At 51.0% G+C, this 20,508-nt stretch overlaps 1 protein-coding gene across 5 annotated transcripts in view; it reads left to right on the forward strand.

Annotated features, from left to right (window-relative positions):
• Positions 1 to 20,508, forward strand: part of CC2D2A (coiled-coil and C2 domain containing 2A) — a 122,664-nt gene that overhangs the window by 70,719 nt on the left and 31,437 nt on the right. For 2 of the 5 annotated variants that reach the window (XM_066384848.1, XM_066384850.1), the window contains 9 exons: positions 124 to 272; positions 3,022 to 3,162; positions 5,783 to 5,986; positions 8,652 to 8,744; positions 10,479 to 10,570; positions 11,531 to 11,545; positions 15,056 to 15,223; positions 18,696 to 18,801; positions 19,008 to 19,117. In XM_066384848.1, the coding sequence (XP_066240945.1) occupies positions 124 to 272; positions 3,022 to 3,162; positions 5,783 to 5,986; positions 8,652 to 8,744; positions 10,479 to 10,570; positions 11,531 to 11,545; positions 15,056 to 15,223; positions 18,696 to 18,801; positions 19,008 to 19,117 (1,078 nt within the window). The remainder of the gene's footprint in view (positions 1 to 123; positions 273 to 3,021; positions 3,163 to 5,782; positions 5,987 to 8,651; positions 8,745 to 10,478; positions 10,571 to 11,530; positions 11,546 to 15,055; positions 15,224 to 18,695; positions 18,802 to 19,007; positions 19,118 to 20,508) is intronic. The other 3 variants (XM_066384846.1, XM_066384847.1, XM_066384849.1) reach the window with 3 other exon arrangements.

Below are 20,508 nucleotides of genomic sequence, written 5' to 3' on the forward strand. Positions count from 1 at the left end.
TGACGTGTCCCAGCCCCGCCACCCACACCCACACGTTCCATTGTCTACTGTCTGCTTTCCTACCAGGACTGGGCTTTCTCCCTCTTTCTAAACAACATCCTGTTTGATCTGCTGTCTTCCTAGGCGTGCCCTTCTCATTTGAAGCTGATGGAAGTAATCAACTGATTCTGATGACCTCGGGGAAAGTGTCCCACAGTGTGGCATGGGCCGTTGGAGAAAACGGGATCCCTTTAGTTCCTCCATTGTCCCAGCAGAACATCGGATGTCGGAGGTAACGTGCGGCTAAAATAAACGAATGGACCCTGTCGGCCTCAGCATTAGTGGTGGCCAGTGGGGACAAAAGCTTGCAAATCACATTCATTTTGTTGTTGTTGTTGTTGTCTTGTGCCATTATTTTCAGGGGTTTTATTACTCTTAAGGTAAAACATTAAAATATGAATGGCCTAACAAATACGTGGTGTTTATCAGAAACAGCGAAAAACATGTCCTCTTACTTAATCTTCACAAGGGCTCTGTGGGGTGTTCTCCCGATTTTACAGATGGGGGAGCAGCAGCCCACGCTGTGAAGGGTCATTGCTGATGACAGGTGTCGGGCCTTCTGGTTAGATGAAGGTGTCTGTGCTCAGGCCCCGCCCTTGATTACTAGATTCTTAGCTTTCTATGCAGAACAGAAGAAGGAGACCCCTGGGCGGGCCCCCTCTCTCTGGGTGAGGCCTGTGCAGGCAGCCTGGCTTGTAGGAGCCCAGTGGCCTGGGTTCGAGTCTTCCCTCAGTTATTCTCCAATAGATTTGTCTTGAGTTGATCCCTTCACCACCCTAGGCCTCAGCTGCCCCGTCTATAAAGTAAAAGGACGGATTCTGACCATCAGAAAGACACTTTCGCCGTCACAGACTTTTACTCTCTACACGCAGACAAATCGAGCAGGCTTGCTGTGTCCCCCGCGTGCCGCTGCGCCCCGGTACAAGCCGGTGTCCCGTGTGACCAGCACGGCAAGGGAAGGACGTGGCTCGGCCCGTTCTCCTCGGGGGACTGGCAGCCCTTCCGGGGAGGCTTGTTTGTGCCTTTGAGGGGAAGCCTCTTGCATTTATCTCCGTGAGTTTCACTCTAGGGAGATTCCTGGGGAGTACAGCTCCAGCTCAGGAGCGCTGGCGAGAAACGCAGCACGGTTAACAACCCAGCTCAACTGTGCTGACCGCCCGCCTCCCCGAATTCCGCCGCGTCCACAGTCGGTGCTTATGTCAGTTGCATATCCCCCCCTCTCTACCCCTCCTCTCTCTCGGTCTCAGCTACACGTGGTCCCCCAATTGCCTGAATATGAGCCTCCAGGCACCCTGCACCAGATCCAGGGGCTCCTTTTTCACTGGCCTGGATCCAGGGACTCGGGGACACTTCCATGCCCTGGGCAGTTGTAGGAACAGTCAGGTTTCCGCTCCTTCCGTTGGCACTTCTTTTATTGTCTCACTCTGATTGAGATATAATTGACGTGTAACCTGGTATAAGTTTGAGGTGTGTAATGTAACGATTTGGACGGCCATCACCACACACAGTTACAGGTGTTTCTCGTGTGATGGACAGTATTGTTAACTGGAGTCACCATGCGATACCTGGTCCCCAGGACTTACTTCTAGTTGGAAATTGATACTTTTTGGACCACCTTCACCCACCCCCTGTCTCTGGAAACCACCAGTTCGTTCTCTGTTTCTATAAATTTGTGTGTGTGTTTTTAATATTCCGCATATAAATGAGATCATACAGTATTTGTCTTTCTCTGACTTATTTTATTTATTTATTTATTTATTTTTTGTATTTTTCTGAAGCTGGAAACGGGGAGAGACAGTCAGACAGACTCCCGCATGCGCCCGACCAGGATCCACCCGGCACGCCCACCAGGGGGCGATGCTCTGCCCACCAGGGGGTGATGCTCTGCCCCTCCGGGGCATCGCTCTGCCGGACCAGAGCCACTCTAGCGCCTGGGGCAGAGGCCAAGGAGCCATCCCCAGCGCCCGGGCCATCTTTGCTCCAATGGAGCCTTGGCTGCGGGAGGGGAAGAGAGAGACAGAGAGGAAGGAGGGGGTAGGGGTGGAGAAGCAAATGGGCGCTTCTCCCATATGCCCTGGCTGGGAATCGAACCCGGGTCCCCCACACGCCAGGCCAATGCTCTACCACTGAGCCAACCGGCCAGGGCTCTCCGACTTATTTTACTTAGCGTAATGCCCTCAAGTTTCATCCATGGTTGTCGCAAACAGCAGGATCCCCTTTTTTATGGCTGAAGAGTACTCTTCGTTTGTATCTATCCACATTTTCTTTACCCGTTCACCTGTTAGTAGACACTTAGATCAATTCCACAAACTGGCTATTGTACATAAAACTGCAATGACAGCACAGTGCAGACACCTCTTTGGGATCGTGATTTTGTTTCTTCAGTTTTGTACCCAGAAGCAAGGTGGTTGGATCACATGGGGGTTCTGCTATTAGTTTCTTGAGGAGTCTGCACACTGTTTCCCACAGAGGCTGCGCCAGTTTACGTTCCCTGCAGCAGAGCAGGAGGGCTCCCTTTCCTCCACGTTCTTGGCGACACTCATTCTCTCTTCTCTTTCTGGTAACAGTCATCCTGACAGGTGTGAGGGGGTATCTCGTTGTGCTTTTTGACTTGCATTTCCCTGATAATTAGTGTCATGGAGTACTTTTTCATGTACCTGTCAGCCATTCGAATATCTTCTTTAGAAAAATGTCTATTTAATTCCTTTTTCCATTTTTTTAATTATTAGGATTTTTTTTTTTTTTTTTCTATTTGAGTTGTATGAGTTTCTTCTCTGTGTGATTTGCACATATTTTCCCCCATCGTGCAGACATAGCAATCTTTGGGTGAAGAACAAGGGCAGAAGTCCATCCTCGATGTCAGGTCTTCTGCCATGGAGAATAGTGCTCCCTTAAACAACACGTCCCTGGGATGGTGTGGGCCCCGTGCAAACTGCGCTGCGGTCAGGCTCGTCTCCTGGAATGAACTCTTTCTTTTTCCCCAGCGCTCTGAAAAGAGCCGATGCCATCTCATCTATTGGCACCTCAGGACTGACGGACATGAAAATGTTGGCCAAGTGGGCAGCGGAGTCCAGGCTCGACCCGAACGACCCCAACAACGCCCCCCTGATGCAGCTCATCTCGGTATGTGGCGGGAGGACCGTGCGCGTATGTGGCGGGAGGACCGTGCGCGTATGTGGCGGGAGGACTGTGCGCGTATGTGGCATGTGGCGGGAGGACCGTACGTGTATGTGGCGGGAGGACTCACGCGTATGTGGCGGGAGGACCATGCGCGTATGTGGCGGGAGGACCGTGCGCGTATGTGGCGGGAGGACCGTGTGTGTATGTGGCGGGAGGACTCACGCGTATGTGGCGGGAGGACCGTGTGCGTATGTGGCGGGAGGACTCACGCGTATGTGGTGGGAGGACCGTGTGCGTATGTGGCAGGAGGACTCGCGCGTATGTGGCGGGAGGACCGTGCGTGTAGCGGGAGGACTCGCGCGTATGTGGCGGGAGGACCGTGCGTGTATGTGGCGGGAGGACTCGCGCGTATGTGGTGGGAGGACCGGGAGCGTATGTGGCGGGAGGACCGGGCGTGTATGTGGCGAGAGGACCGGGCGCGTATGTGGCGGGAGGACTCGCGCGTATGTGGCGGGAGGACCGTGCGCGTATGTGGCGGGAGGACCGTGCGTGTATGTGGCAGGAGGACCGGGCGCGTAAGTGGCGGGAGGACCGTGCGCGTATGTGGCGGGAGGACCGTGCGCACGCGCTGCTGTTGACTGGGGGTGAGAATAGGAGAAAGGGTGCGGCCTTCCACACACAGTGCCTTTCACACAGGGCTCCGTACACGAGCGCGTCCGTGAGTGAAGGGCAGGTCTGCCTGCCCGCGCTGCACCAACCTGGCCGGGTGCCCAACACGGCACTCACGCCTCTTAGCCCCAAGATGCCCTCACGGTGCTGTCGGACAGGGGAGCCGCTGCGTGTCCACACGGCTGGGCACACACACACTCGGCGCGCCCTGAATAAATAGCCGCCGTGGTGGTTACTTACCTCGCACCTCTAGAACGCCCCTGAGAAAGGCCTACTTTTCCCCTTCTGTAGAGAAGAGGAAACTGAGCTGAGACACTCAGAGTTACTTGCTCAAGGTCACCCAGCTCGTAAGGACTCCGAGCCAAGTTCCTCTGATTTCAGAGTACGTGCCCTTTCCATCACAGCCTGACCGATTGATGGGCCGTTTTAAGAAATGGTGGTTTGTTTGTAGTTTTGTTTGATGATTAATTTGATTATGATTTAGGTGTCATTTAAGTCTTTATGAGATAAGTTGCTTGTATCTATCATAACACTCAGTGAATTTATAAGTCAAATGGGTCATTAGTCGGCAAATGATTTTTCTTGGTATCAAATACCAATGTTTTTATTCCCGAGATCGTAATTTCTACAAAAGCGTCATAACCAAGTAGCTGACCCAGAAAGTGAGCACAGCAGCACGCCCTGCGATCAGGGTTATGAGCACAAGTTCACCAGCAGCAGCGTCAGTCCCCAAGCAAGCTCTGACCTCTGTCTTTAGAAACTCTCCTTGCAACAGGATAGTTTTGGTGCGGCTAAGAGAAATGTTAGAAAGAACAGATCATATTACTTAAAGGGTAATGTCTATTCCACGTACAGTTTTCAAATCCCGATTCGATTACCATCTTCCCATCAGAAGTGGTGCAGTACACGTGTCTCCGCCCTGTTCCCTTTCTAACCCTCTGCCTTGCCATAGAAGGACAAGACCCCCATCCTGTCAGGTCCCTTCCCGGCAGGTCCCTTCGTATGAACCGGGATCTTCACAGCAGGACCATCTTTCCTCTCACAAAGCCCCGCCGCGCCCCCCCACAATGCTCTGCTCCCTGGCCTGCCTTCTGCCCAGGTGGAGGTCCCGTGCAGCTGGCAAAGCACTCAGCAAAGGAACCGGCAGACACCTGGGCAGAGCACAGCCCACACCCGCCCAGCCCTGGTTGGTGCTGAAGCCATCTTCTCTGGGGCACTGTCCAGAGGCATTGGAGGTTGGCGCCCGATCTGTCTCGGGTTCACTTTCCCCAACGATTGAGGCCACAAGGTGCTGCCCACAGACAGGAGGGCATGGCGCTTTTATCCGCGTATGTGCATTAGAGTAGTAAAAAGCTGTATTGTAAAGTAAATTTAAAACGTGAAGAAAGTAAAAAAGGATCAACTATTGCATATGGCGATGGAGGAAGGCTAGACGGTGGGTGGTGGGCTCACAGCGCAATACATAGACGATGTATTTATATTATGGAATCGTACACTTGAAACTTGCACAGCGTTATTCACCAATGTCACCCCAATAAATTTAATTTAAAACTATATATTTAAAATACATGATTAGCTTTCAGATATACTGTGCCTGTGAGTAGTCTTATTTGCAGTGGGCACCTCATGATACATGAATATAAATCTCACACTTTTTAATCTATATTTTCATAACACCTATTAGGGCAGTGTGCATACCAAAATACACTTTTTCATTTTTATTTCTTTGGAAAAACGATTTGTGGTCACTTTTATTGCTCCTAAATGAATGTAATAGCATCTTCCTTATTACTACTACATGTTAATGTACTTTGTCTTTGAATGAAACGCAGGACTTTTTGAGTCTCTCGATCTGAAACATCTAAACTCCCATTCCCAAAGGCTCAGCACCAGTCTTCTCTGGATGAAATCTGCCCGTTGTCTAGAGTTTTGCATTTTCTGGGTTTTTTCACAGGTTGCTACCAGCGGTGAGTCCTATGTCCCTGATTTCTTTCGACTGGAACAGCTGCAGCAGGAATTTAACTTCGTTTCAGATGAGGAATTAAACCGATCCAAACGGTTCAGGCTTCTGTGTCTCAGAAGCCAGGAGGTGCCGGAATTCCGGAATTATAAACCCATTCCGGCGTATGACCGAGAAATTATGGAAAAAGTGTTCCAGGTGAGAAACAGATGCAGAGGAGTTACGAGAATATCGCTGTGCGGCTCCATAAACATCCTTCTGTGTATCTTGTTGTCATTGCTATGTTTTCAGTAGCAATACTGGTCTCTCTTTGACAGCATTTTATATAACCTTTCCATTATTTTTCTTGATGTCAGTGTTTAAATAATCTCTTATCTCAATGCAGTGAATGACATTTTTTAAAAAACAGAATTATAGGGTTGAGAAATATTTTAATTATTACTATGGCAAGTTATGCCACCTTAGGCGTTCAGTGCCATTTTATTTTATTTTATTTATTTATTTTTTTAATAATTTTATTTTTTAATGGGGCGACATCAATAAATCAGGATATATATATTCAAAGATAACATGTTCAGGTTATCTTCTCGTTCAATTATGTTGCATACCCATCACCGAAAGTCAGATTGTCCTCTGTCACCTTCTATCTAGTTTTCTTTGTGCCCCTCCCCCTCCACCTTTCCCTCTCCCTCTCCCCCCTCCCCCCGTAACCACCACACTCTTATCAATGTCTCTTAGTCTCACTTTTATGTCCCACCTACGTATGGAATAATGCAGTTCCTGGTTTTTTCTGATTTACTTATTTCACTTCGTATAATGTTATCAAGATCCCACCATTTTGCTGTAAATGATCCGATGTCATCATTTCTTATGGCTGAGTAGTATTCCATAGTGTATATGTGCCACATCTTCTTTATCCAGTCATCTATTGACAGGCTTTTTGGTTGTTTCCATGTCCTGGCCACTGTGAACAATGCTGCAATGAACATGGGGCTGCATGTGTCTTTACGTATCAATGTTTCTGAGTTTTGGGGGTATATACCCAGTAGAGGGATTGCTGGGTCATAAGGTAGTTGTATTTTCAGTTTTTTGAGGAACCACCATACTTTCTTCCATTCAGTGCCATTTTAATCCAATAAGCTAGGCACAAAGCCCAGTGGTGGGCACTGTGGGAAAACCGATGGGTAGGATTTGGGCAGCCTCCGATGGGGATTGGGGGATGCAGAAAGGAAGCGGGGAGCAGGGCTGGGCACCCTGGGCCAGGGCAGCGAGGGCACAGGGTCTGGGTGGGCCAGGCGCGATCGGAGGAGCGTCAGGGCAGGATCTCTGCAGGCGTGCAGACGATGGGCCGGCGCGGGTGGGGGGGGGGGCAGGCCAGTGCATCCAGACAGGCAGGTTTGTGTGTGATGAGGTAAGGCGAGAGAGCCCGTTAGAAATTAGTACCAGGCCCTGGCCGGTTGGCTCAGCGGTAGAGCGTCGGCCTGGCGTGCGGGGGACCCGGGTTTGATTCCTGGCCAGGGCACATAGGAGAAGCGCCCATCTGCTTCTCCACACACCCCCCCTCCTTCCTCTCTGTCTCTCTCTTCCCCTCCCGCAGCCAAGGCTCCATTGGAGCAAAGATGGCCCGAGCGCTGGGGATGGCTCCTTGGCCTCTGCCCCAGGCGCTAGAGTGGCTCTGGTCGCGGCAGAGCGATGACCCGGAGGAGCAGAGCATCGCCCCCTGGTGGGCAGAGCGTCGCCCCTGGTGGGCGTGCTGGGTGGATCCCGGTGGGGCGCATGCGGGAGTCTGTCTGACTGTCTCTCCCCGTTTCCAGCTTCAGAAAAATACAAAAAAAAAAAAAAAAACGAAATTAGTACCAGTATGACTCTTCCTGCAGAAGCTCTGCTTGCTTCTTGTTTGTATTGTTTGGACTTGTGATTGTGATTACAAAAAGAAAATTATACTTGCTCAGGCACCAAAGGGAGTTTATTGAATAACAAAATCTCAAAATGAGGTTCAATATCTAAAGACGTGCAAAGAGCAGGAGTTCAGCTGTGCCTCACTGACACCCAGATCTGGGTGTCACTGAGGCCTGCGTGCCATCAGAACCCTGCCCTGTCCTCTCTGGGCATCCCTTGCTGTGGTGGCTTCACTCTCCTCCATTGTAGATGTATTTTCTCTTCTTAGCCACATGGTCCCCAACATCACCTGAGTTCACATCTAGTAGTTTCTGCCACAGGGGAGAGGGGTGTCCTCTTGTCTTAAGTTTAAAAATCTTGGGACCCACTCTTGAGTCACACAGTGTGGGGTAGAGACCGCCCTTGAGCATTCAGTGTGGCCAGTGAAGGACGGGGGTAGGAGATGACAGCTCCCCGGGGCCCGTGTGGAATGGTACTGATGGGAAAGGGAGGAAGATGCAGTGGCCTAAGCAGACAAAGCCAAGGTCCCCACGGCCTTCCTCCAGGTTGGTGACCAAGTCAGCTGCACTCAGATGCCATTTGCTCTTTTGTAAGGGCTGTACTTAAAGTAGAAGCAGGCAGACGTTAAGCATGGGCTTGGGCTGAGTTGCTGGGTGAGCTTTGTGCCGTGAACTACAGCGACCGTTACCTGTGTGGCTGGCCTCTATTTCATCCCTCATGCTCATTTCAGATGATAATTGCAGCTTCCTCCTCTACTTACAAGGCATCGGCCAGCTGACTCCGAATCTTGGATACCGCATCAAAGACTGATTCTGAACCACAAGTTCAGAGGAAGGTGGAAGAAACATTTAGAGCCATAATTTATGAACTTAAATCACATGGTGATACATTCTCTTATCTCAAGAAGAGCATGAAAGAGTACCAATACTTTAAAATCATAAAATTATTCCTCTTTCATCTTTAGGACTATGAGAAACGGTTACAAGACAGAAATGTCATAGAGACCAAGGACCACCTAGATAGCCACAGGGCCACAGTAGCCAAGTACCTCCAGCAGGTAAGGAAAACCATTTTTAACAGTCCTTATGAGGGAAAATAACCAGCATCCTGAGATAGGAGGTGGGAGGTCTCTATTCTTTTAAATGTCTATGTGATACTTAACCCCTGGAGGCTTATTTTCTTATGATTACAAGTAAGAAATTGATTAACAGTTCTCTTCATCTTTTGAACTTAGGAAAACATTGGGATGTCTCTCAGTTTATTGTCAGTGGCTATCTTAAGTGGGGTTTGATTACAAGGGACTCAATATTTGAATTCTTTTTGTAATGAACTTTGCAATACTATCTTTGCAATAAAATAGAAGTTTTATAAATGACTTACTAACTGCCTTAGGCACTAGAAAGTTGAAATGTTTTGGGTTATTTTGTCCTCCGTCTCTTCCTCCCTTTCTCCCTTTCTTTAATCAATTTAACTTATAAGAAATACTACAGTAAAAAAAAAAAAAAGAAAGAAAGAAATACTACAGTGACTACAGTACATTTTTCCCATCCAATTGACCTGCCCTGTGGCTCACATATAAAAGAATCAACGTAAGACGTTTAAGAGGTCCTCTGTTTACAGGAGAATTAGGAAGTAAACCAGTCTGAATAGAATCAGACTTCTGAGTTGCATGTGCTTTGACACTGGTCCAATTTTTTGTTCATTCATTCATTCATTCATTCAGCAGGCTTTTGTTTGTGTGTCGGGACCTTCTCTAGGTTCCGAGAATGTAGCAGTGAACAAAACGGAGACCTGCCTTAGGAGCTTTTACTAGTGAGCAAAGCTGGGTGATTTGCAGGAAGCAGAGGTCAGAGCTGCAGAGAGAAGCGAAGGTGGCCGGGTGGGGGCTTCATTGACGTGACCTTGGGGTGAAGACATGAAGAAGCCAAGGGAGTGAACTCTAAAGGTCACAGCACAAGAACATTTTATTTTTTAAAATTTATTTATTTATTGTGTTTACATAGATTCTAGTGTCTCCCCAAAAGCATCCCCCCTCCCCCGTATTCCCCTCAACATCTCCCTTACCCCCCTCCAACAGCTCCCTCCCCCCTTCCCTTCAGGTTTAATTCCATTTCTCAGTTCACATTGTTCCTTGGATTCCTCAAATGAGCGAGGTCATATGACATTTTTCTTTCTCTGCCTGGCTTATTTCACTTAACCTAATAGTTTCCAGGTCCCTCCATATTGTTGCAAAAGGTGATTTCCTTCTTTTTCATGGCCCCATAGCATTCCATTGTATATATGTACCACAGCTTTTTAATCCACTGTCAGACACTTGGTACTGGCATAAGAACAGGCATATATTGATAGATCAATGGAACAGAACAGAGAACCCAGAAATAAACCCACACCTTTATGGACAATTGATATTTGACAAAGGAAATAAGAGCATACAGTGGAGTAAAGGCAGCCTCTTTAACAAATGGTGTTGGGAAAACTGGACAGCTACCTGCAAAAAAAATGAAACTAGACCACCAATTTACACCATGCACAAAAATAAACTCAAAATGGATAAAGGTCTTAAATGTAAGCCATGAAACCATAAGCATCCTAGAAGAAAACATAGGCGGTAAACTCACCAACATCTATCACAGCAATATATTTGCTGATTTATCTCCACAGGCAAGTGAAATAAAGGACAGGATAAACAAATGGGACTATATCAAACTAAAAAGCTTTTGCACAGCTAAAGATAATATGAACAGAATAAAAAGGCAAGGACATTTTAAACAGAACCTCTTTCTCTCCCCAGGTTAGAGAATCAGTGTTAAATCGTTTCCTGATTGCAAAACACCATTTTCTTCTTGCGGATCTGGTAGTCGAAGAAGAAGTCCCCAATATCAGGTAAGAACAAATCTTCTGTTACTTCTTCTAGAAATTATTTTTATTGCATTATATTTTAAAAGCCTCACGTAACCATACGATGCTTGTCATTGCATGGTGTGCGTTTGCGCCACAAATCATGCTAGAAACTTGGTAAAACCTGATTAATGCCCAACGATGACACTCGGGGAGGGGTCTCTGTTTGACCCGTCGCACCTCCCACGCCTGCCACGCCAGCTCCTCCAGCCTTTGCCACTTTCATTCACATTGCACTCCATATGTGACAGCATTTTCCTCCTGCACACACTCCTCCTGCCCTCGTCACCTCCCAGTGCCGGACCTGCCCCTAGGCGCCCATCACGGGGGCCATGGGGGTGGCCGAGAACTCGCCCATGGAAGTCTGGGCGACAGGGGAGTCCTGGTCCCAGCGCCGCAGCTGGGAGGAGAGAGCTGCTGTGTTTGGAGAGGCGCAAAGGCAGCCGGGAAAAAAAGGGATATTTACCTAGAAGTTGGGAATTGACCATATGTGCTTGACTGTCTTCCTGTCATTGAGAAAAATCTCCAAATTGTCTCCACTCAGGGTGGACGCGTAAAAAATAAAAGTGAGCTTTTTTTTCCTGGTGGTCTTGTGCAGCCCAGTAATGTCGTGACCCCTTTCTGCGATTGAGTCTCGTGGTCTCCTAAAAAGGGTCTTTCGTACGCATGTGTTTCCCCTCCGCCATCAAGGTGGGGAGGAGACACAACACTGTGCTGTCCACGGCAGCCCCTGACCTTGAATTCGCCTCCGTCCGTGTAGAAGGGAGGCTGTGCCCACATGCTTTCACGCGAGCCCCTTCTCTTTACTCCGGGCCCAGAGTCTAGTCGTTGCATGTTCAGTTCAGTCATGAAAACCATGCTTAGCATAGATGCTGATTTTTCATGCTGTTTTTTCCATTTCTTTTCTTTCTTTTTCTTTTTTTCTGCTTTACTTTCTGCATTAAGTTCTGAAGGCTCGGGGTATGTTCTTTCTTCTTTTCATTTCGATTTGTCTTTGGCTTTAAACTAAGATGTTTCTGTATTTGATGGCCCCAGACACCAAGATGTCCCCATGCTGACGGCTCTAAAGTCATTGAGAGGAGCCCTCTCGGGGGTGAGGGAGGGGTGGGAGGCAGTATTCACAGGGGAAGGGATGTGTCGGGTTAGGGCCCCCTGGCAGAGGTCTCTCTCGGGTCCCCAGTTTCGGTTCGGTAGGTGCCCTGGTAGAGTGCTGAAGAGGATGTGCTGTCAAGTGACAACATGGGTGGTCCTGGAGAGCATTTTGCTACATGAGATAAGTCAGAGAAAGACAAGTACCATATGGTTTCACTCATGTGGACTCTGAAAAGCCAAACTGATAGGAACAGTTAGAGTAGACGGTGATTGCCAGGGGCTGGGGGTGGGTGGGTAAAGGAATCGGGGAGATGTTATTTATGGGGACAAAGTTGTAACTGGTAGATAATTAAGTACCTGGAGACCTAACGCAGAGCATAGTGACTATGATCAGCAACGCTGTTATAAACGTCAAAGTTACTCGGACCAGATCTTAACTCTTCTCACCATGAGAAAGGAATGATAGCTGTATCAGCTAATGTCATGGTGGTGATCGTATTATAGGAATGCATCAGACCCACATGTCAAACGCCTTAGACATACACAATGCTATATTCAATTACATCTCAATGCAGATAAATCTAAAATAACAAAGTGTGGATTACTGCATGCCCGCCTGTAATATAACGTCTCCTCTCCTCACGTTTGTCTTGGAGAGGAGACTTAGTCTTCATAGTTTTGCACTATGGTGACATGTAATAATAGGCTTATCCTTGTTGTTAAATGGGTGAACAAATAAATACAGGTGAATACTAAAGAAGGCGGGCAGTGAGGTGGGAGTGACCTGAGCTTGAACCCCAGCTCCTCCGCCCCTATTCGGGAGCCTTCAGCAAATCTTACCACCGCTCAGAGCCTCCTGTTTCTTCCTGTGAACCCTGGGGGAGACGTTGCACCTGCGAGGGTGAGCGGTATTGCATGTAAGGCACCTGGCATTCTGCTGCATTCAGCAGGTTGCTGATGCGTGGTCGCTGTTCCGGGCTCGGAGGGACCGTCCCTTGGCAGCCGTCACCCCGCAACAGCCGGCCTGCCCCTGGGCAGAGGGCCCCGGGAGCTGCAGGGAAGCCGAGAGGCGTGAGCGCTGCCACCCAAGGCCCTCCTCTCCGCGCGCTCTGTTCCCTGCGATCTGGCGCAGTCGGTCCTGTCAGCTTCCAGATTCAAAGTCACACCTGGCTCTCTGTTTCATCTCAGTGCCAGAATTTACTCATTTGCTCCGTGTCCCTTTCTCCCCCAAGTCACTGACGTGTTGCCCTCATCCTTCAGGAAGGGGTCATTTGACATCATCTCAGGGAGAGGTGGGGAGACCCGAGATCCTCCCACTCCACCTCCCCCGCCCTTCCTCCTCCTCCTCCTCTTCCTCCTCTTCCCTCCTCCTCCTCCTCTTCCTCCCTCTTCTTTCTCTCTCCTCTTCCTCCTCCTCTTCCCTCCTCCTCCTCTTCCTCCCTCCTCCTCCCTCCTCGTCCTTTTCCTTCATCCTCCTCCTCCTCTTCCTCCTCCTCCTCCTCTTCCTCTTCCTCCCTCCTCTTCCTCCCTCCTCTTCCTCCTCCTCTTCCCTCCTCCTCCTCCTCCTCCTCTTCCTCTTCCTCCCTCTTCTTCCTCCCTCCTCTTCCTCCTCCTCCTCCTCCTCTTCCTCTTCCTCCCTCCTCTTCCTCCTCCTCTTCCCTCCTCCTCCCTCCTCCTCCTCTTCCTCCCTCCTCTTCCCTCCTCTTCCTCCCTCCTCCTCCTCCTCTTCTTCCTTTCTCCTCCTCCTCCTCCGCCCCCTCCCTCCTCCTCCTCCTCCTCTTCTTCCTCCTTCCTCCTCCTCCTTCCTCCTCCTCCTCCTCTTCCTCCCTCCTCTTCCCTCCTCCTCCTCCTCCTTCCTCCTCCTCTTCTTCCTTTCTCCTCCTCTTCCTCCCTCCTCTCCCTCCCTCCTCTTCCTCCTCTTCTTCCTTTCTCCTCCTCCTCCTCTTCTTCCTTTCTCCTCCTCCTCCTCCTCCTCCTCTTCCTCCCTCCTCTTCCCTCCTCCTCCTCCTCCTTCCTCCTCTTCCTCCTTCCTCCTCCTCTTCCTCCTTCCTCCTCCTCCTCTCCCTCCCTCCTCTTCCTCCTCCTCTTCCCTCTTCCTCCTCCCTCCTCCTCCTCCTCTTCCTCCCTCTTCTTCCCTCCTCCTCCTCCTCCCTCCTCCTCCTCCTCTTCCTCCCTCTTCTTCCTCCCTCCTCTTCCTCCTCTTCTTCCCTCCTCCTCCTCCTCCTCTTCCTCCCTCTTCTTCCTCCCTCCTCTTTCTCCTCCTCTTCCCTACTCCTCCTCTTCCTCCCTCCTCCTCCCTTGTTGTCCTCCTCCTTCGTCCTCTTCCTCCTCCTCTTCCCTCCTCCTCCTCCTTCCTCCTCCTCTTTCTCCTCCTCTTCCCTCCTCCTCCTCCCTCCTCCTCCTCTTCCTCCTCCTCCTCCTCCTCCTCCTCCCTCCTCCTCCTCTTCCCTCCTCCTCCTCCCTCCTCCTCCTCCCTCCTCCTCCTCCTCCTCCTCCTCCTCCCTCCTCCTCCTCTTCCCTCCTCCTCCTCCCTCCTCCTCCTCTTCCTCCCTCCTCCTCCTCTTCCTCCCTCCTCCTCCCTCCTCCTCCTCCTCCTCCTCCCTCCTCCTCCTCTTCCCTCCTCCTCCTCCCTCCTCCTCCTCCTCCTCCTGCAGGATTGCTGGCACCATGCTCAATGTCAGCACCCAGCACTAAACCATTCACATCAGCGAGGCCGGTGCTTTGCATGCACTTCCTCACTTAATCCTCTCCACAGCCCGAGAGGGAGCTGTGAGCCCCATTTTACAGATGATAAAACAGAGGCTTAAAAAGGTGAAATCATTTGCTCAAGGTCAAAGAGGGGAGCCAGGGTTCACACCAGTCTCGTCTAATGCCAGAAAGCAGGGTTGCCCAGGAAGTGATTACTGGAAAGGGATATAGTCAGTCAACTGCCAGGAGAGGCAAGCTCACAAGTGTCGGGGGGCCCGGGGGCGGGGCCTCTGGCTCGTGTGCTTGGGCCTGGGAACCGAGATCCCGCCCTGACGGGCAGGTAAACCGCGTGGAGAAAGGCGCTCTGTGCAGGGACGGGCCAAGGCAGACAGGAGAGCCGGGGCTGGTTTGAGGGGCTGGCTGGGCAAGGAAGAAAGCAAGGCAGGGGTGCAGGGGGGGCCAGAACACCCTGTGATTCTCCGATCAGTCACAGCCACCATAAATTTTAATAATCCACACAGAAGGATTGCTCCCATCTTAGGAGAATTTCTTGATGATATCCACCCTCTTTAAAAAGAGAGTTTTTCAGGGGCCTGTCAGGGACCGTAGGGGCAGAGCTGGAGAAATTGTCTCACGACTTTCCAGATCTTTCTTTTCCTTAGAGTTCTAATCCTGTTCTGTAATCATTAGTATTTTGGGCCTAAGCCTCTTCAAGCTGGCAGAACAAAAGCGACCCCTGAGGCCGAGGAGGAAAGGTCGGAAGAAGGTGACCGCCCAGAACCTGTCCGATGGTGACATCAAGCTGCTGGTGAACATTATCCGGGCTTACGACATTCCAGTGCGGAAGCCCACAGCAAGGTGAGAGCCCTCCGGCAGCCCCGCCCACAAAGGGGCGGACTGGGCAGGATCCCGGCCACGCCCATCACCTCTCTAGAGCACGTCCACCCCTGCTTTTAACGTAGTGTTATTCTGTGAGGTCGGGGTGTTCTTGCCGAAGTCAGAGCCCCGTTGGCTGCAAGTAATAGAATTAACTCAGCCAACTTGGGCTCAAGAAGGGATTACTGGGACTGTCTCATGAACTCAAGCACGAGAGGACAGCTGAACTGCACGGTAGACTGTAAAGAACGAGATGGTTCTTCTCAGGCCCCACTGTCTCTCCTGCTCGCTTCCCTCTCTGGGTTTGTTTCCTTCTCCCTGTGATGGAAGTGGTCCTCCCAGCCTGGGTACCACCCACCAAGCATCAGCTCCTCAGGGGAGAACTCAAGCGTCCTAAGTTGGGTCAGGTGTTGATCCGTGGTCGAATCACCCACAGCCAGGGAGACAGGGTGCCCGGGACGAGTCTTGGAAAGTTAGGAAACAGTTCTCAGAGATGTGGGTGTGAGCTGGGCAGAAACCCAAAAGGTGTACGTCCTCGGTTCTGACACCTGCCTGCTCTGAGCATAAAGAGGTGACTTCCCTTTTATCTGCTCAGAGAAATGCTATTTCTGCTACATCTCACTACCCCGGCGGCAAAGGGGGACTCTCTCAGCCACGGGGGAAGTGGGCCTGAGTTTCTTGTCCCTTGAGAGAACAGAGCCGGGGGAACTGAGAACTGAAACTTCTTCTCGCTGGTGTCCTTGCTGGTGTAATGAGGAGAGTTAGCTCGCCTTGCACGCTCACCACATTCTAGGCGCCCTGCCGGGCACTTTCCTATCTATGTCTTCTCCCATCAGCTTCTCGGGGCCGTCACTGCCTCCATTCACAAAAGGGAAACGGAAGTGAAGGAAGTACGAGGGGCTTGTCCGAGGTCATCTGGCCCTGGATGAGTGCCAGGCGAGCCTGGGGCGCCGTCTTCCCTCCACGGGCTCTTCCCTTCAGCTCTCTTCTCCCCTCCTCTCAGCCCACTGTTCTTCCTGATTTTTGTTTTACTAATTCCTCCCCCCCCCCCCCACTACAGAACACCTGACCATCGCCAGCTGTTCCCACCTTTCCCACTGATGAATGCCCACTTTTCGATGCCAGAGCACGGCCTCCTTGAGCCACAGCCCCGCCCGTGCACCCAGCTTGATCAGAGCTCTGCTGTGGAGTGAAACAGTTTTTGTTGTTGTTGTTCTTGTTCTTTTTTTTTTCTTAAAAATATTCAAGTATTTATCTTATTTTTGGTCTCTACTGATTTTTTTAAGTCTTAAACAATTTAATTCCAATAATTAAGGGGAAGCACAGCGGATCCTGTGTGTGACGCATTTTAGTGAAGCCTCATCAAGACGGCTCATATGTCAGCTGGACTAAGCCTGCCCAAGTCCTCTACCCTGGCCTCCAACTAACGAGAGTTTCTCAGCTCTCCCTCTGTCCCCTGATGGCCCGTGCTCGTCCGTCCAGTCTAGCATGCATCCCGCTGTGCTGTGACTGTTTGTTTACATGTCTGCCCTCAACCCTCATCTGAGCTGGAAGGTGTCTTATTTGTCTGTGGCACCCCAGACCACAGGGCCTAGAGCAGTGGTTCTCAAAGTGTGCGCCGGGACACACTGGTGCGCCCTAGAAGATTTCCAGGTGTGGCCTATGGTATTCCAGAGAAATATGTACTTGTTGGGGACCAAAAAACCAACAGGGGTTTTGGAATTTAGATTTTGGGGGGACAGAGGTGTGGGGAATTGGCTGTAAGCTGAAAGTCTGCCCAACCCCCCACCTCACTTGCCTGATTAGGTTGCAAAAGGCTGTTAAGCTGTGGTGCTGGATTGTTTACACTACCCCCCATGTTCCCCGGAAAGACTGGAGGCAAATTTCTTCTATCCTTTGTCTGGTGTAAAGTTAAGATGATATGTATGGTGGGGGTTTTCTGCACTCAACACAATTAAGAGTAAAAAGAGAAGTATTCTACAATGTATTGACAAGGAAATGAGAGTTTGTCTTTCAAATAAATGCCCAAACGTTGAAGAAATCACTAGGACACATCAGGCTCATGTTTCTCGTAAACACAAGAATGAAAAAACTTAACACATTCGTGCCAGGACCTGCTGAATTTATTAAATCTTACTAAGAATTATCTACATATATAAAAAGATAACTTTTTTGTCATTTTTTAAAAAATTTTTTAACCCCTCTCTTTTACGAATTCTAAAAAGCATAACTCAAAAAATGTAACATAAAAATGTTTTTTAATGTCAAAATAAATTTAATTTTGTCATATTTATTTTGTTTAATTACCATAAAAGCACACTAGGACTTTATATTTTTTTCTTTAATATTTGACAATTATTATAACATATTTCTCAGAAATTTGTATATAGTACACCTACAATTATTTGTAGGATTTTAAATGCACCCCGACTTCAAAAAGTCTGAGAACCACTGGCCTAGTGTACAGTGCTTACCAAATGCTCGTGTAAGAATGGAGTTGGTGGTTTCCTCTGGCGGCTGTTGTGTTAAAATATTCCACTTTTACCATCTCATCATGTATCTGACATGCCCATCTGTGGGAAGGTAAGGCAGTCTGACAGAAACAGACAACCCTGTCCAGTAATGGATGTGGGATGTGGGGAAAACCAAAAAGTTCAGAACAGATAGCCAAGGAACAGGAGGGGAAGGTACCTAGGAGAGGCTCTCTGGAGAGGACCTTTATTTTTTCCTCTAAGAACAGCAGCTCTTGCCTGACCTGTGGTGGCGCAGTGGATAAAGCGTCGACCTGGAGGACTGAGGTCACCCGTTCAAAACCGCAGGCTTGCCCGGTCAAACACATACGAGAAGCAACTACTATGAGCTGATGCTTCATGCACCTCCACCGCCCCCTCTCCTCTCTCTAAAAACCAATAAATAAAATCTTAAAACACAAAACAAACAAAGAACAGCTCTTTGAAAGAGGTCAAGACCCGTGAATCCTAACTCCAGTTAGGAATCCTGGACCCCCCCCAGTGAGGCTTGGGGGGCCCTGAGGGATGTTTACCTGCGATTTGTAGCTCAAGGTTCCTGGAGAATGCAGGTTCAAAGAAAATACGGTAGGATTAGACCGAGACAAGGCAGGCTGGCCAGGAAGTTTAGGATTCTGCTACCTGGAAGGGACTGAGGCTCATGTGTGGGGAATAGGCACGTTCTCACTCAGGCCCCTCCTAGGAGAGAGAGAGGAGGAGACTCTGCCCTCCGTTCTTAACCATACGGTGGGCCTGGGACAGGAGTGTAGCGCTCACTGGGTGGAGGGGCATGACCAGAGCATGCTAAAAACCTGAAGTGTCCACAAGCTCAGAGGGAATGTCTGTCCCCATAGCCACCAGAGCCATACCTCTTTGGGAAAACCGTGTGCTCCATATCTAGTCAGACTTTCCCCATCATTTATGTTTTCATACGTTTCCCCTCCTAGCAAACTCCAGCAGCCGTCGAGATCTTCCAGGGCTTCCGGCGACAAGCGTGCTGCGTCCCCGACCGCACACAGCCCAACCCCCAGTGCTGACTACCCCCTCGGCCAGGTGAGACCCCCAGACGCTGGAGCTCTGCCCAGAACTCTACCCCTTATGTTTTGAAGAATTACCTAGAAACTTCCTAGTCTGTTTTCTGCTGCTGCTTTTTTTTTTTTTTTTTTTGGAAGCATACTATTTAGTAAACAGATCTCTGCTAAGAGCGAAATAATTCAATTAACTGTCATGGACTCTTACAATCTGCTTTTGATCTTAAGGTTTTAGTGCGTCCTTTCGTGGAAGTTTCTTTCCAACGAACCGTGTGCCGTACGACGACGGCCGAGGGGCCGAACCCCAGCTGGAACGAGGAACTGGAGCTTCCGTTCAGGTGAGCACCCGGCTCTCTTGAGAGCAGAGTTTTTCCATCGCTGACCCGAGGACTGGTCTGTGGAAGGGTTCACCACCCTGATGTTGTATGAAGGCTGGAGGCCCGATGATCTCAGTCGAATTCGTTTATGCTCACGGCGATTTCTGCCCTAGTGGTCCCCAAAATCATTCTATTTTCATTGGCCCCCACGTGTAAAAAAGGTTGAAAACCGCTGCTTTGGAGAACTATAGGACAGCTTAACGACCTCTGCAGGGGACGCCAGCGCAGGGAGAAGAGGCTGCGGTGGCAGCTGTGCAGCTGGTCAGCTGAACCCAGAGCCAGGAGTCCTGGCCCCAGGCCCCGGGTTTCTCCTCGTCCACAACGGGCTCCCCTCGAGGAGAAAGCGGGGAAGTGCCCCGTGTGTGATGCTCGGGCTCACTGCTGGACCCCGCACACCGAGAGGGGAGGGTTTGCCCCGGGCTCCGGGGACCCCGCACACCGAGAGGGAGGGGTTTGCCCCGGGCTCCGGGGACCCCGCACACTGAGAGGGAAGGGTTTGCTCTGGGCTCCAGGTACCCCGCACACCGAGAGGGGAGGGTTTGCTCCGGGCTCCGGGGACCCCGCTTTGCTCCGGGCTCCGGGGACCCCGCACACCGAGAGGGGAGGGTTTGCTCCGGGCTCCGGGGACCCCGCTTTGCTCCGGGCTCCGGGGACCCCGCACACCGAGAGGGAAGGGTTTGCTCCGGGCTCCGGGGACCCCGCGCACCGAGAGGGAAGGGTTTGCTCCGGGCTCCGGGGACCCCGCGCACCGAGAGGGAATGGTTTGCTCCGGGCTCCGGGGACCCCGCACACCGAGAGGGAGGGGTTTGCCCCGGGCTCCGGGGACCCCGCACACTGAGAGGGAAGGGTCTGCTCTGGGCTCCAGGTACCCCGCACACCGAGAGGGGAGGGTTTGCTCCGGGCTCCGGGGACCCCGCTTTGCTCCGGGCTCCGGGAACCCCGCACACCGAGAGGGGAGGGTTTGCTCCGGGCTCCGGGGACCCCGCTTTGCTCCGGGCTCTGGGGACCCCGCACACTGAGAGGGAAGGGTTTGCCCCGGGGACCCCGCACACCGAGAGGGAAGGGTTTGCTCCGGGCTCCGGGGACCCCGCGCACCGAGAGGGAAGGGTTTGCTCCGGGCTCCGGGGACCCCGCACACTGAGAGGGAAGGGTTTGCTCCGGGCTCCAGGTACCCCGCACACCGAGAGGGAAGGGTTTGCTCCGGGCTCCGGGGACCCCGCTTTGCTCCGGGCTCCGGGAACCCCGCACACCGAGAGGGGAGGGTTTGCTCCGGGCTCCGGGGACCCCGCTTTGCTCCGGGCTCTGGGGACCCCGCACACCGAGAGGGAAGGGTTTGCCCCGGGGACCCCGCA

Source organism: Saccopteryx leptura, chromosome 5, assembly GCF_036850995.1.
Source record: "Saccopteryx leptura isolate mSacLep1 chromosome 5, mSacLep1_pri_phased_curated, whole genome shotgun sequence".
In the NCBI taxonomy this organism is placed as follows: Eukaryota; Metazoa; Chordata; class Mammalia; order Chiroptera; family Emballonuridae; genus Saccopteryx; species Saccopteryx leptura.